The sequence below is a fragment of the Meles meles genome, chromosome 18 (assembly GCF_922984935.1).
Source record: "Meles meles chromosome 18, mMelMel3.1 paternal haplotype, whole genome shotgun sequence".
Classification (NCBI taxonomy): domain Eukaryota; kingdom Metazoa; phylum Chordata; class Mammalia; order Carnivora; family Mustelidae; genus Meles; species Meles meles.
In genome coordinates this window covers 28,536,318-28,550,345 of record NC_060083.1, presented here as the reverse complement: position 1 = coordinate 28,550,345, position 14,028 = coordinate 28,536,318, and the positions used below count along the sequence as shown (strand labels likewise).

The window sequence follows — 14,028 nt, the reverse complement described above, 5'->3', positions numbered from 1 at the left end:
TTCCTAAAAGTTGTAATTAAAGTTTGTATTAAAATAAATACAGATTCACATGCAGTTAATAAGAATACAGAGGAATCCTTTTTTATACTTTGTTAGTTTCACCTGAAGGTAACATTTTGCAAATGCATATCACAACTAGGATGTTGACATTGATGCTTTCTAGCCACCGATTTTAAACTGCTTTCGCCAGTTCGCGCGCGTGTGTGTGTGTGTGTACACTCAATTCTGTGTAATTCTGTAACTGTGGGGACATGTGTATCCACCACTATGGTCAAGATACTAAACAGTTGGTGAAGTCATCAAAGCTTGATAGTTTGTTAACCTTTGAATTTTCTGGTGTTAGAGGCTTTTTGTTGTCACAGCATAGAACCCATGCACAGTATGGTTTACTGCTGTCCATTTTATTACTCTTTTCCCAGCAGAATTCCTTTCGTTTCTAGTAATGATTTGGTTTGGTTTATGGTACTCTTGTTTCCTGAGAATGGAAGTCCCTTTTCAGTTCTGTTTGAGGATGCTATCATTTGTCTAGACAACCCTGAGAAAAAGATCAGAAGCCTAATTGTGCTGATATTATTAAAGCTATATATTGAAAAATTTGGGACTGAAAAATAGCCCCTATTAGTTTTTCATTGACTGTCTCTCTCTCTCTCTTTTTTTTTTTTTATCTCATAGGGTCAGGATTATTTTTTCATTAATCCCTGGAAACCAGCCTATTTGTTCTGAAAGAGAGTAGGGATTTATTTAATACCTTTAAACTCCAAAGAGATACTATCTGAATTTTTTAATTATCTTGACTCTTTTTCTTATTAGGTCATTTGAGAGTATCATGCTATAATGGCCAAGGTTATTTATTTGTTTTATCCTCTTGTGGATAGTTTCAGCTGAACCCCAAACTGGCAATAACATACTCATATGTAGTGAGTTTGCAGGTGTGACACAAGGTATAAATAAAAGCAGTTTATTTATTTGAAATCAGATCTTTCCCTCTGAGATACTATTTAACTGTGAAGAACTTTGGTTGTTGTTTATTAATATTATATGCTAGTTATTACCTGCTTTGTAAACATGTCATTTAGTACTTGCAACAACCATGTGTAATTGGTTTATCTTATTGGGGATGTTAACTTTGAACACTTAAGATTGCGTTTGCCTAGTGAATTCACAAATTTTTATCTGATATTTTGTTTGTTACGTGATGTTTGTCATGATGCAGGTACTGATATTATTACCATTTAATGAATGAGGCAAAGGTATAAGACTTAAGGAGGTTAATTTACTTGCCTAAGGATTAAAGTTAATACGTGAGGGGTGCCTGGGTGGCTCAGTGGGTTCAGGCCTCTGCCTTAGGCTGGGGTCGTGATCTCAGGGTCCTGGGATTGAGCCCTGCATCGGGCTCTCTGCTCAGCGGAGAGTCTGCTTCCTCCTCTCTCTCTGCCTGCCTCTCTGCCTACTTGTGATCTCTGTCTGTCAAATAAATAAATAAATCTTAAAAAAAAAAAAGTTAATACGTGAATGCAAGATTCAAGTCAAGTATCCAAATTCATATTAGCTATTCTTATGTTGCCTCCCACTGATTTTTTGCTTTTGTTAACCACTGATGATGATCATAACTAACATTTATGGATTTATTTATCATGTACTTGGCACTGTGCTAAACATGTTATGTAAATTATCTCAGTTCTCACCACGCCTTGTGAGGTTTAGGTGCTATTACTGTTAATCTTGTTTTCTAGACAGATAAGCAGAAGTTATATAATTTGTCCAAGAACACACAGTCCCTGAGTAAAAAAGCTAGGATTTGATCAATTTGACCTCATGTCTATTTGGTTCTTAACTACTGTGTTGCACTGAAAATTGCAGGCTTATACATTGATTTGTCATGTCAGCCTTTTTATATAAGATATACAGCATATATAGAAAACTGTCTTGTCCTGTGACTACGACTTCATTTTTCACCCATGTTAGGTCTCTGTCAGTATGATATAGTGCATGAGGGCAATTGGAAAATGCTTATTTTTTCTTTTTTCTCTCTTGTATTTTTTAACAGATGATAAATTCTCATGGTTTAGATTTTTAAAAAGAGCAGAAGGACAATGAAAAATTTCCTTTCCATCCAGTTCCCTGGATGGAAACTCAGTTTCTCTTCCTGAAAGGAAGGAAGGATCTTACCATTTTTTTTGACATATTCTATCAAAGTTAAGATGTATCTTAACAAATATAAATGGGATATTTACTCTTTTTTTTTTTAATTTTAAAAATTGACATTATATCAGTTTCCTTAGGTTTCTAAAACACTTTGTTACCCTGTAGTTGTGAGTTTTTTTGCAGTTTCTAACTCTTGGGGATTTCTTTTCTTTGCTTTTTTGGTGAGGACGTTTAATTTCTATTCTCATAAGAAGTTTGAATTATATAATACAGTATTATCAACTGGAGTCACCGTGTTTTACATTAGAACCCGAGATCTTATTCATCTTACAGCTGAAAATTTATACACTTTTACCCACCTGTCCCGATTTCCCCCACTCCCCAGCCTTGACAATCACTTCCCTACTCTCTGTTTCTTAGAGTGTGAATTTCTTTTCTTTTTTCTCTTCTCCCCTTCCTTCCTTTCTTACTTAAATATTCCATGTGATACTGGGAAGTATTTGTCTTTCTCTGTCTGGCTTATTTCACATGCTATAATGCCCTCAGGGCTTATCCATGTTGTCACAAATGACAGGATTTCCTTTTCTCTTGAAGAATATTTCATTGTGTATGTGTGTATCCATCCATGTTGTCCCAAATGGCAAGATGTCATTCTTTTTTATGGCTGAGTAATATTCCATTGTATATAAATGCCACATCTTTATCCATTGATCTATTTTTTATCCAGTAGATCTATTGATTTATTGATGGATGTAGTGATTCCATATCTTGGATATTTGTAAACTACTGCAATGAACATAGAGTGCACATATATTTTCAAATTAGTGTTTTCATTTTCTTTGGATAAATACTTAGAAATGGAATTGCGGGCAGATTAAGGTGGTATCTCATTGTGGTTTTGATTTTCATTTCCCTGGTGATTAGTGATGTTAAACATCTTTTCATGTGCCTGTTGACCATCTGTTTGTGTTCTCTCTTACATAATGTCCATTCAACATTCCCACCTTTCCCCCCCTCCCACTTTTTAATTGGATTGTTTGTTTTTGATAGTGAGTTGTGTAAGTTCTTTATATATTTTGGATATTACCCTCTTACAGTTATATAATTTTCAAATATCTTCTCCCATTCAGTAGGTTGCCTTTTCATTTTGCTCATGGTTTCCTTCACTGGGGGAGTTTTTTTTAGTTTGATGGAGTTCCATTTATTTTTGCTTTTGTTAACCCTTCCCCGAGGAAACAGATCCAAAAAATACTACTAAGACTCATGTTAAGAACCTTACTAATTTTTCTTCTGGGAGTTTTATGGTTTCTGGTCTTACATTAAGGTCTTCAATCCATTTTTAGTTTGTTTGTATACGTGTTATAACGAAAGTGGTCTTGGTTTCATTCTTTTGCATAAACTTGTCCAGTTTTTCCAGCCACCATTTGTTGAAGATACTGTGTTTTCCCCATTGTATATTCTTTTTCTCCTTTGTTGGAGATTAAAAGACCAAATAAACATGGGTTTATTTCTAGACTCACTGTTTTGTTCCTTGATCTATGTGTGTGTTTTTGTGCCAGTACTATACTGTTTTGACAGTTACAGCTTTGTAGTATAGTTTGAAATCTGTGGTTGTGATATCACCAGCTTTGTTGTTCTTTCTCTAGGTTGCTTTGGTTATTAGGGGGTCTTTTATGGTGTCATATAAGTTTTAGGATTACTTGTTCTAGTTTTGTGAAAAGTGCCATTGGTGTTTTGATAGGGATTGCATTGAATCTGTATGTTGTTTTGGGTAGTATGGACATTTTAGCAATAATAATTCTTCCATTTCCTGAGCTTGGTATATCTATTCATTTCTTTGTGTTTCTTCAGTTTCTTTTATCAGTGTCTTACAGTTTTCAGAGTTCAGGTCTTTCATCTTCTTGGTTAATTCATTCTTAGGTATTGTATTGTTTTTGCCATGTTTGTCTATAGATGATAGCTTTCCCCCACTAAGATTTATTTATTTATTTTAGAGAGAGAAATTGAGCAGGGTGAGGAGCGGAGAGAGTGTCTTAAGCAAACTCCCTGCTGACCACAGAGCCCAATGCAGAGCTTGATCTCATGATCCTGAGATCAGCACCTGAGCTGAACCCAGGAGTTGGATGGTAAACCAACTGCACCACCCAGGCGCCCCCAGATGATAGCTTTTCTAATAGTTGTGAGGTGATAGCTCATTGTGGTTTTGATTTTCGTTTTTCCAGTGATTAGTGATGCTGAGCACCTTTTCATATACCTATTGGTTATTTGTATATCTTTGGGAAAATGTCTGTTTGATCCCTCTGCTATTTTAAGAATCAGGTTTTTGTTTTTGTGCTATTGTACTATATAATAGCATACAGCATATGTGTGTTATATATAATATTTGCAGATATTTTCTCCCATTCCATAGGTTGCCTTTGCATTCTTTTGTTGGTTTCTTTTGCTGTGCAGAAGCTTTTTAGTTTGATGTAATTCCAACTGGTTTATTTCGTTGTGGTTGCCTAGAATGAATATATGTATCTTTGGTTACTGAGGGAACGAGTAAGAGGGTAATGTCTTGGCACAAAGTTATTATTACCATTCTTCAAAATAGTATTTAGAGGGCACTTGGGTGGCTCAGTTGGTTGGGCATCTGCCTTTGACTTGGGTCACGATCCCAGCATCCTGGGATCATCGGGCTCCCTGCTCAGTAGGGAGCCTGCTTCCCCCTCTCCCACTCCCTGCATCCTGCTCATGCCCTCTCTCGCTCTCTTTCTCAAATAAGTAAATAAAATGTTAAAAAAGTAGTATTTAGAGTCCCTATTTTTTTTAAAGACCTAGGGCAGCAGTGGCGTGTGACAGCACCTCACTAGCATTCCCTAGTGCTGTTGACTTCTTTGCAGGTTTATTATTGCCAGTAGCCAATGTATATAGTGGTGGAAGTTGTGTTCTATGATCAGGTGCCCCATTATTTCTTGAACTGGATTCCTAGAAATGAGAGGAAGGAATGAGCAAAAAGGGTAGTCAGACATGTTACTATCTTGCTTGATTGATCCCATTCTTAGAGGAATAGTAGTCCAGGTTCTGTGAATGTGATTTTGTCTAGATTTATCATTTCTGGGATATAAAGACTTTATAATGTCTCCCGTCCCTACTCCAGTTGCTCACTTTGTTTCTTTAGCTTATTTTTGTCTGCCTAATAATCTCAGCAGTGGAGGCTGGGAAGGATCAGGTAAGAGAGGAGCGATGAGCAGAGACATATTCATGTTGTGTTTTTATTACCTGTTTTAACACATGGTACAGGCATATCTCTCTGGAAATAATATTTGTAAATGATTGCATTCCTATACTAGCTCCCAAGCTTATTTAGTTCATAATAACACAGATGGAATACATACATTCACAGTAGTATGCTTTTAAAGTCCTTATAATTATTGTTGTCAGTTTCTCAATATTATAGCCACATTATAATTTAGGTAGAATTTTGGAGGTTAGCTAGGGAAATCTGATCATTAATTATGAGGAGAAATGCATTTTGTATTCAAATAGTCATTTTCACAAACTGTAGATGTATAGTGTGTTTGTAAGTTGGGAACGATTTCCTTATTTCTTAGTAAATAGAGTTACTTGTGAGTTATTTAAGGGTTACCTTTGGGATAGGTTTTGTTTGATTTTGCTAGTCAGTCTTAAGATTTGCTAAGTAATTCCATGACACTACAGACTTGGACTGGATGAGTGAGTTGGATCAGGACTCCAGTAAGTCACTTTCTTTGCTGGATCCTCCTGAGCCAAGAGGGCAGAGAAGCATTTGGAATAAAATATACTGAATAAAATTTACCATTTTAACCATTTTTAAGGACATCTCAATGGCATTAATTAAATTCACTTAATTGAATTCATCACTACTATCTTTGTCTAAAATATTCTTATCACCCTAAAGAGAAACTCTGTACCCATTAAGCAGTAAAAAGGCCTTCCCCCAACCCCTTGCCCTACGGTTCACTATCTGCCTCTGTGAATTTGTTTATTCCAAATATTTCATATAAGTGGAATCATACAGTATTTATCTTTTTGTGCAGCTCATTTCACTTTACATAATGTTTTCAAGGTCTATCCATGTTGTAGCATGTGTTAGAACTTTGTTTCTTTTTATGGCTCAGTAATATCTCATTGTAACTAAAAGTGGTTAAGTTTTTTCTCACAATATTCTTCTGTTCAACATTTCTCTTACATTGTTAAAGTTTTTTATCTTGCTAATTGTTGTATGTTTTAAGTTGATGTGACAGATCAGCTTGAAGATGTAGGATGTCTTGAATTCAGTGAAATTTTTATGGTTCCATCCCGTTTAAATTTGGGGGCATTGAAATAGTTTGGTATATGCCCCTGATCTAGTCCCAGTCTCATTTTCTGGCTTTAGAGATGGTGGTGGAGCTGGAGGCAACAGGATTTTGGCACAGTATCATGATCCCAGAATTTGTGCTACTAGAACCCCCATTGGAAATCTTTCACCTCTTAGAGATGGAATTCAGCTGTATGAATTGGGAAAATGGAACCTTTCCTTCTAGGCCTCTGAATAAGTCCTTTTCCCCTGCTGCTTCTTAACCATAGTTAATATGCATACTAGTTAATCTCATGCTGTTCTCTAGGTGGAATTAGATTAGTGAACAGTAGGAGAATATTTAATTCTTTAGTCAGTACCATGCTCATAAAATTGTATCTTGTTTTTCTATCCTTATATATACTGAGTTTTAAAGAAACTCTAAATACATTTCGCCCAAGATGATTCTATATTGTTACCTGTTTTTTTAGCCACTTTTGTCATTTATAAACTTAATACATATACCTTCTATGTCAAATCCAAATCACTGATAAAAAGATGTTTAATAGGGGCACCTGGGTGGCTCAGTCAGTTAAGCATTAGCCTTTGGCTCAGGTCACGATCCCGGGGTCCTGGGATCCAGCCCCTCTCATAGGGCTCCCTGCTCAGTGGGGAGCCTATTTCTCCATCTCCAGCTTGTGCTTGCTCTCTGTCAAATGAATAAATAAAATCTTTTTAAAAAAAGATGTTTAACAGTTATAATAAAAATAAGGTCCAGTTAGAACTTCCTTGGAGTCTTTTTTCCAAGGAAGATACAGAATTTTTAAACAATATTTTTTGTGTTTATTCTCAGTCATGTTTGCATGGCCCTGAGTATGATTTTTTTTTTACATTTTTTAAAATTAATTAATTAATTTATTTTTTATTTGTTTATTTACAGCATAACAGTGTTCATTGTTTTGGCATCACACCCAGTGCTCCATGCAGTACCTGCCCTCCTTATTACCCACCACCTGGTTCCTCAACCTCCCACCCCCCCGCCCCTTCAAAACCCTCTGGTTGTTTTTCAGAGTCCATAGTCTCTCATGGTTCATCTCCCCTTCCAGTTTCCCTCAACTCCCTCTCCTCTCCATCTCCCCATGTCCTCCATGTTCTTTGTTATGCTCCACAAATAAGTGAGACCATATGATACTTGACTCTCTCTGCTTGACTTATTTCACTCAGCATAATTTCTTCCAGTCCCGTCCATGTTGCTACAAACGTTGGGTATTCATCCTTTCTGATGGAGGCATAATACTCCATTGTGTATATGGACCACATCTTCCTTATCCATTCATCCGTTGAAGGGCATCTTGGTTCTTTCCACAGTTTGGCGACCGTAGCCATTGCTGCAATAAACATTGGGGTACAGATGGCCCTTCTTTTCACTACATCTGTATCTTTGGGGTAAATACCCAGCAGTGCAATTGCAGGGTCATAGGGAAGCTCTATTCTTAATTTCTTCAGGAATCTCCACACTGTTCTCCAAAGTGGCTGCACTAACTTGCATCCCCACCAACAGTGTAAGAGGGTTCCCCTTTCTCCACATCCTCTCCAACACACGTTTCCTGTCTTGCTAATTTTGGCCATTCTAACTGGTGTCAGGTGGTATCTCAATGTGGTTTTAATTTGAATCTCCCTGATGGCTAGTGATGATGAACATTTTTTCATGTGTCTGATAGCCATTTGTATGTCTTCATTGAAGAAGTGTCTGTTCATATCTTCTGCCCATTTTTTGATATGATTATCTGTTTTGTGTGTGTTGAGTTTGAGAAGTTCTTTATAGATCCTGGATATCAACCTTTTGTCTGTACTGTCATTTGCAAATATCTTCTCCCATTCTGTGGGTTGCCTTTTTGTTTTGTTGACTGTTTCCTTTGCTGTGCAGAAGCTTTTGATCTTGATGAAGTCCCAAAAGTTCATTTTTGCTTTTGTTTCCTTGGCCTTTGGAGACATATCTTGAACCTGAGTATGATTATTAAGTCTGCAGTTTGCCATAATATCTAAAATATAGTATTAGGAGATCTTGTCAAATACTTGTCTGAAGAAAGTAAGCATATATATACTTTAATTCTTACTGGTTAATTTGATTACTTACCATTTAAAATTTCTGGACCATGATATTTATCATAACATGGAATCTAACTTTTTTTGTAACTTATATATAGGCTAACTTTGGTTTAGGCATATGAGGGAGGTGGTCTCTTTCTAATGTGATCTCGTAGAAAGGTGTATTATTTAAAAATTCACTTTTTTTTTTTTTTTTGACTGGGTACAGTATACTTTATTGATGGTACATGACAAGGTAGGGCTCCCCAAGCCCCTCCCCTTCTTCGGGGGTCTGGGATGGAAATAGTGGAGGTTGGGAGATTCTCAGTGTTTTGGGGGATAAGTTGGGGCAGGGATTCCCCAGCAGCTGAGGGCCTCTCTCTTCCTCTTGCTCTGGTTGGGGCTGGTGGTCCAGGGGGCTCTCACTCCTTGGAGGCCATGTGGACCATGAGGTCCACCACCCCATTGCTGTAGCCAAATTCATTGTCATACCAGGAAATGAGCTTGACAAAGTGGTCATTGAGAGCAATGCCTCCTTGGAGGCCATGTGGACCATGAGGTCCACCACCCCGTTGCTGTAGCCAAATTCATTGTCATACCAGGAAATGAGCTTGACAAAGTGGTCATTGAGAGCAATGCCAGCCCCAGCATCAAAGGTAGAGGAGTGGGTGTCACTGTTGAAGTCGCAAGAGACAACCTGGTCCTCAGTGTACCCCAGGATGCCCTTGAGGGGACCCTCTGATGCCTGCTTCACCACCTTCTTGATGTCATCATATTTGGCAGCTTTCTCCAGGCGGCAGATCAGATCCACGACAGACACGTTGGGGGTGGGGACACGGAAGGCCATGCCAGTGAGCTTCCCATTCAGCTCAGGGATGACCTTGCCTACAGCCTTGGCTGCACCAGTGGAAGCAGGGATGATATTCTGGGCAGCACCTCGGCCGTCACGCCACAGCTTCCCAGAGGGGCCATCCACAGTCTTCTGGGTGGTAGTGATGGCATGGACGGTGGTCATGAGTCCCTCCATGATGCCGAAGTTGTCATGGATGACCTTGGCCAGAGGAGCCAAGCAGTTGGTGGTACAGGAGGCATTGTTGACAATCTTGAGGGAGTTATCATACTTCTCATGGTTCACACCCATCACAAACATGGGGGCATCAGCAGAAGGAGCGGAGATGATGACCCTCTTGGCCCCGCCCTTCAAGTGAGCCCCAGCCTTCTCCATGGTGGTGAAGACCCCAGTGGACTCCACAACATACTCAGCACCAGCATCGCCCCATTTGATGTTGGCGGGATCTCGCTCCTGGAAGATGGAGATGGACTTCCCATTGATGACAAGCTTCCCGTTCTCAGCTTTGACTGTGCCGTGGAATTTGCCATGGGTAGAATCATACTGGAACATGTAGACCATGTAGTTGAGATCAATGAAAGGGTCATTGATGGCGACAATATCCACTTTACCAGAGTTAAAAGCAGCCCTGGTGACCAGGCGCCCAATTCGGCCAAATCTGTTCACTCCGACCTTCACCATCGTGTCTCGGGCACGCAGCTAGCACTGCACCTGAAGATCTGGCTGTCTGTCGAACGGGGAAGAGCAGAGAGCCTAAAAATTCACTTTTATAATAGTTTGAATTGAGCCCTTTTTCAAAGTAGTAGAAAAATGTAAGAATTGGTATATTTAATGATTAAAAGATTGCTTTATTCATTTGATTTACATTTCGGTCCTGACTAAGATATTGGGCATCTTTTCATGTGCTTATTGGTCATTTGTATATCTTCATTGGAGAAATCTCTAAGTCATTTGCCCATTATTTGTTTTCTGGTTTATAAAGTCTCCTAGTTTTTTGTTTTTGTTTTTGTTTGCTTTTTCATTTGTTCATAATTGGGTTGTCTTTTTGTTGAATCCTAGAATCCTAGGCTGTGTACAGACATTTTTTCTTCCTTTCAGCACTTTAAATGTGTTCCTTTTATTGTCTTCTGGCTGGCATATGTTTTTTCTTATTAGAAGTCAGAGATTATTTTTATTTTTGTTTTGCTATGTAAGGTATCCATTTTTTCTCCCTCGGTGCTTTCAAACTTTTCATTGTTTTTTCATGAATTTATTATACACTTTAATTTGTTTTTCTGTATTGTATGAGTTTCTTCGAGAATCTTAGATCTGCAATGGAACTTGAAAGAGATCTTTACCACTATCTTTCAAATATGTTGTTTTCTGTTTCCCCTTCCTTTTTCTTGGCCTCCAATTACATGCATGTGAAAATGGTGATTTTTCACATGACTGGAACTCTGATTTTCTCCCTTTTATTTACTTTCCATCTCCTCACCACCGCCCATTTGTAGCCTTTTTTTCTCGCTGTACTTCAGTTTGGATAGTTACAGTTGTTCTGCCTTTAGGTTCACTGATCTTTTATTTACCAGTGTTGCATATGCTGTTAAGGCTGTATAGTAAATTTTTCAGGTATTGTTATTTTCTTTACTCTAAAATTACATTTTTTCTTTTAAAATACAGTTTCAGGGGTGCCTCAGTGACTCGGTTAACCCTCTGCTTTTGGCTCAGGTCATGATTTTGGGGTCCTGGGATCAAGCCTCGCATCGGGCTCTCCGATCAGCAGGGAGCCTGCTCTCCCCCCCGCCCCGGCCTACTGGTGGTCTCTCTCTCTCTGTCAGATAAATAAATAAAATCTTAAAAAAGTAAAATAAATTAAAATAAAATACAGTTTCAGGGGCATCTGGGTGACTCAATCTGTTAAGTGTTTGCCTTTGGCTCAGGTTATGATCCCAGGGTCCTGGGATTGAGTCCTGAATCTGGCTCCCTGCTCAGTGAGGATCCTGCTTCTCACTCTCCCCCTTCCCCACTGCTCATGTGTGTACATGCTCACTCTCTCTCTCTCTCAAATAAATAAAATCTTTTAAAAATTTTTAAAAAATATATAGTTTCAGTTTTCATGTTCATATCTTCATTTAAATCCTTAAGCTTATTTAATTGTTATTTTCACCTTCTTTCATAGTTTTTATCATCTTTGTCATTCTTTTGCCTGATTTTATTTCTGGTGATTATTTACATTTTCCCTCCTCTTGTATCTAGTATTATTTATATCTGCTGGATATTATAAAATTTTTTATAAAGATTTTATTTATTCAGTTGAGAGTGAAAGAGCATGAGCAGAGGGAAGAGGCAGGGGGAAAGGGTGAAGTAGACTCCCCACTGAGCAGGAAGCAAGGTGGGGCTTGATCCTGGAACCCCAGATCAGGACCTGAGCTGAAGGCAGATGCTTAACTATCCAAACTGCACAGATGTGCCAGATATTTAAAGAGACAGAGAGATTTATGTATATATTTTAGAGAACGAGAGAGAGAGTGAGCATGGGGTAGGGGGTAGAGGGAGAATGAGCAAGAAAACGAAGCCAACTCTGTGCTGAGTGTGGAGTCTGCAGCTGGGCTTGATCCCACCACCCTGCAGTCACAACCTAGCTGAAACCAAGAGTCAGAGGCTTGACCAACTGTGCCATCTAGGCACCCGTAAATTTTTTAAAAAGATTTATTTATTTTAACAACAACAACAAAAAGATTTATTTATTTTAGAGAGAGGGAGAGAGAGCGCGCGAGAGAGTGAGCATGCAAGTTGGTGTACACAGGGGGTGGGGCAAAGGGGGAGAGAAAAATCTTCAAGCCGACTCCCTGCTGAATGCAGAGCCCTACACTGTCTGTCTCACCATCCAAGAGATCATGACCTGAGTGGAAACCAAGAGCTAGATTCTTAACTGACTGAATCACCCAGGTGCCCCTCTACTGGATGTTATAAATTTTATGTCTTGAGTACTTGAATTTGTTGTCTTCATTTAAAGAGTGCTAGCTCTTTTTTATTCTAGCACACAGTAAAATTAGTTGCAGATTAGTCTAATCCTTCTGAGGCTTGTTTTAAATTTTTGTTATGTTGGGTCTTGAGTAGCCTCTACTGTAAATCTTGTTTAGCTCGAACAGTAAGAATTGATTCTTCTGGAGTTTCTTGAAAATGTACTGGATATTAATGGAGATCTCTCTTCTGAATGGTCAACTCCATATGAGCTTTGAGTACTGTTCAGTTTCCTAATACCTGGTAGTTTTTCCTTAGTATTTGTTCTTTTTTTGTGGAATTTTCATTATGCACCTGTATGTTATTTGGACTTTCAACGGGTCCTTTTTTATTTTCTGAAGCTAAGTCTGATTCTGTCTTATGATATTTCTATATAGAATTTACAGAAAAGGAAAATTTGATTAGTATTATGAAATGCATTTGAATTAAAGAAACATTTAGTTGGAACGGAATCTGCAAAGGCAATAATGTAAACAAATACTTTTTGTCTTTAAAAGGAAAAATCTTTTCAACATATATGTAGAATCAGAGTTTGCATTTGAATAGCAATTTTGCAAGTTTTATGGGTATTAAGTATGTTTTATGTAAATAAATATTTCATGTTTTCATAGGTTATGTACTGTGGGTCTTATCATGTGCTTGAATTATTCTTTGAACTTCACCAGCATACAGTGTGACTCATTTTGTGTATTCATGCTATGTATTTGTCATTAAACCCTGAAGACAATTTTAGGCTTACAGGTTGGTAGACTCAAGGTATCAGGGTCTTTGGGAAAGTATGTGGGTTTTTTTTTTTTTTTTAAAGATTTTATTTATTTATTTGACAGAGTGAGATCACAAGTAGGCAGAGAGGCAGGCAGAGAGAGAGAGGAGGAAGCAGGCTCCCAGCCAAGCAGAGAGTCCTATACGGGACTTGATCCCAGGACCCTGAGATCATGACCTGAGCTGAAGGCAGAGGCCTAACCCACTGAGCCACCCAGGTGCCCAAGTATGTGGGGGTTTTTTTTGTTCTCCCCCCAACTTTTAGCTTTTATACCTTTTTTAAAAATTGCTGTGTCAGTCATTAGAGATGATACTACACTTTTGTAACATGTTTCCCCTAAAATAGGAGCTCGAGATAACACAAGCTATTTTTCACTCATAAAAATTCTGTTGATGGAGTTAGGTGATTCTCTGTAATAGTTCCTTTGTGTATTGGTTCTACTTTCCAGGCAGTATCAGTTCTTATGGCATTTTTACTGCATATCAGAAAGAGCTTCTATAAATCACCAAGGGAAGGGTAGTCATTCCAGGGAGGGGTCTCTTGCCTGCAATTAGGTATTTAGCCCAGAAGTCACATAGGTCATTCTATCCCTAACCCTTTGGTCACTAATAGTCATATCTTTTCTATCCTGTGCACACCCACTCTCACCAGTCCTAAAAACAAAACTGAGTAGTAATGAGCATTGCCCGTAACATTTCATAAATATTAAAGTATTGTCATATTGTCAGTTGTCACATAACCAGTGCTTTGAAAATAACTTTTTGGGGATAAAAAAAGATAATACACATTAGGTATGTTAGATGCATGATCATTTCTGGAATATTAATAAAAGGTAGAAATACATATGCCTTAGAATTCAGGAAATATGTTGCTTTTCCTGGG

At 38.2% G+C, this 14,028-nt stretch overlaps 2 protein-coding genes across 4 annotated transcripts in view; one reads left to right on the top strand and one right to left on the bottom strand.

The window, feature by feature from the left end:
• The window catches only part of USP32 (ubiquitin specific peptidase 32), a 221,590-nt gene that overhangs the window by 89,231 nt on the left and 118,331 nt on the right, over positions 1–14,028 (top strand). The gene's annotated exons all lie outside the window — the stretch shown is intronic.
• LOC123929111 (glyceraldehyde-3-phosphate dehydrogenase-like) lies at positions 8,750–10,076 on the bottom strand. Its single transcript, XM_045984381.1, has 2 exons — positions 9,170–10,076; positions 8,750–9,062 (listed from the first exon to the last, which is right to left on the bottom strand). Exons 1-2 carry the CDS (start codon positions 10,059–10,061, stop codon positions 8,953–8,955), a joined length of 1,002 nt encoding a protein of 333 aa, XP_045840337.1. The 5' UTR covers positions 10,062–10,076; the 3' UTR covers positions 8,750–8,952.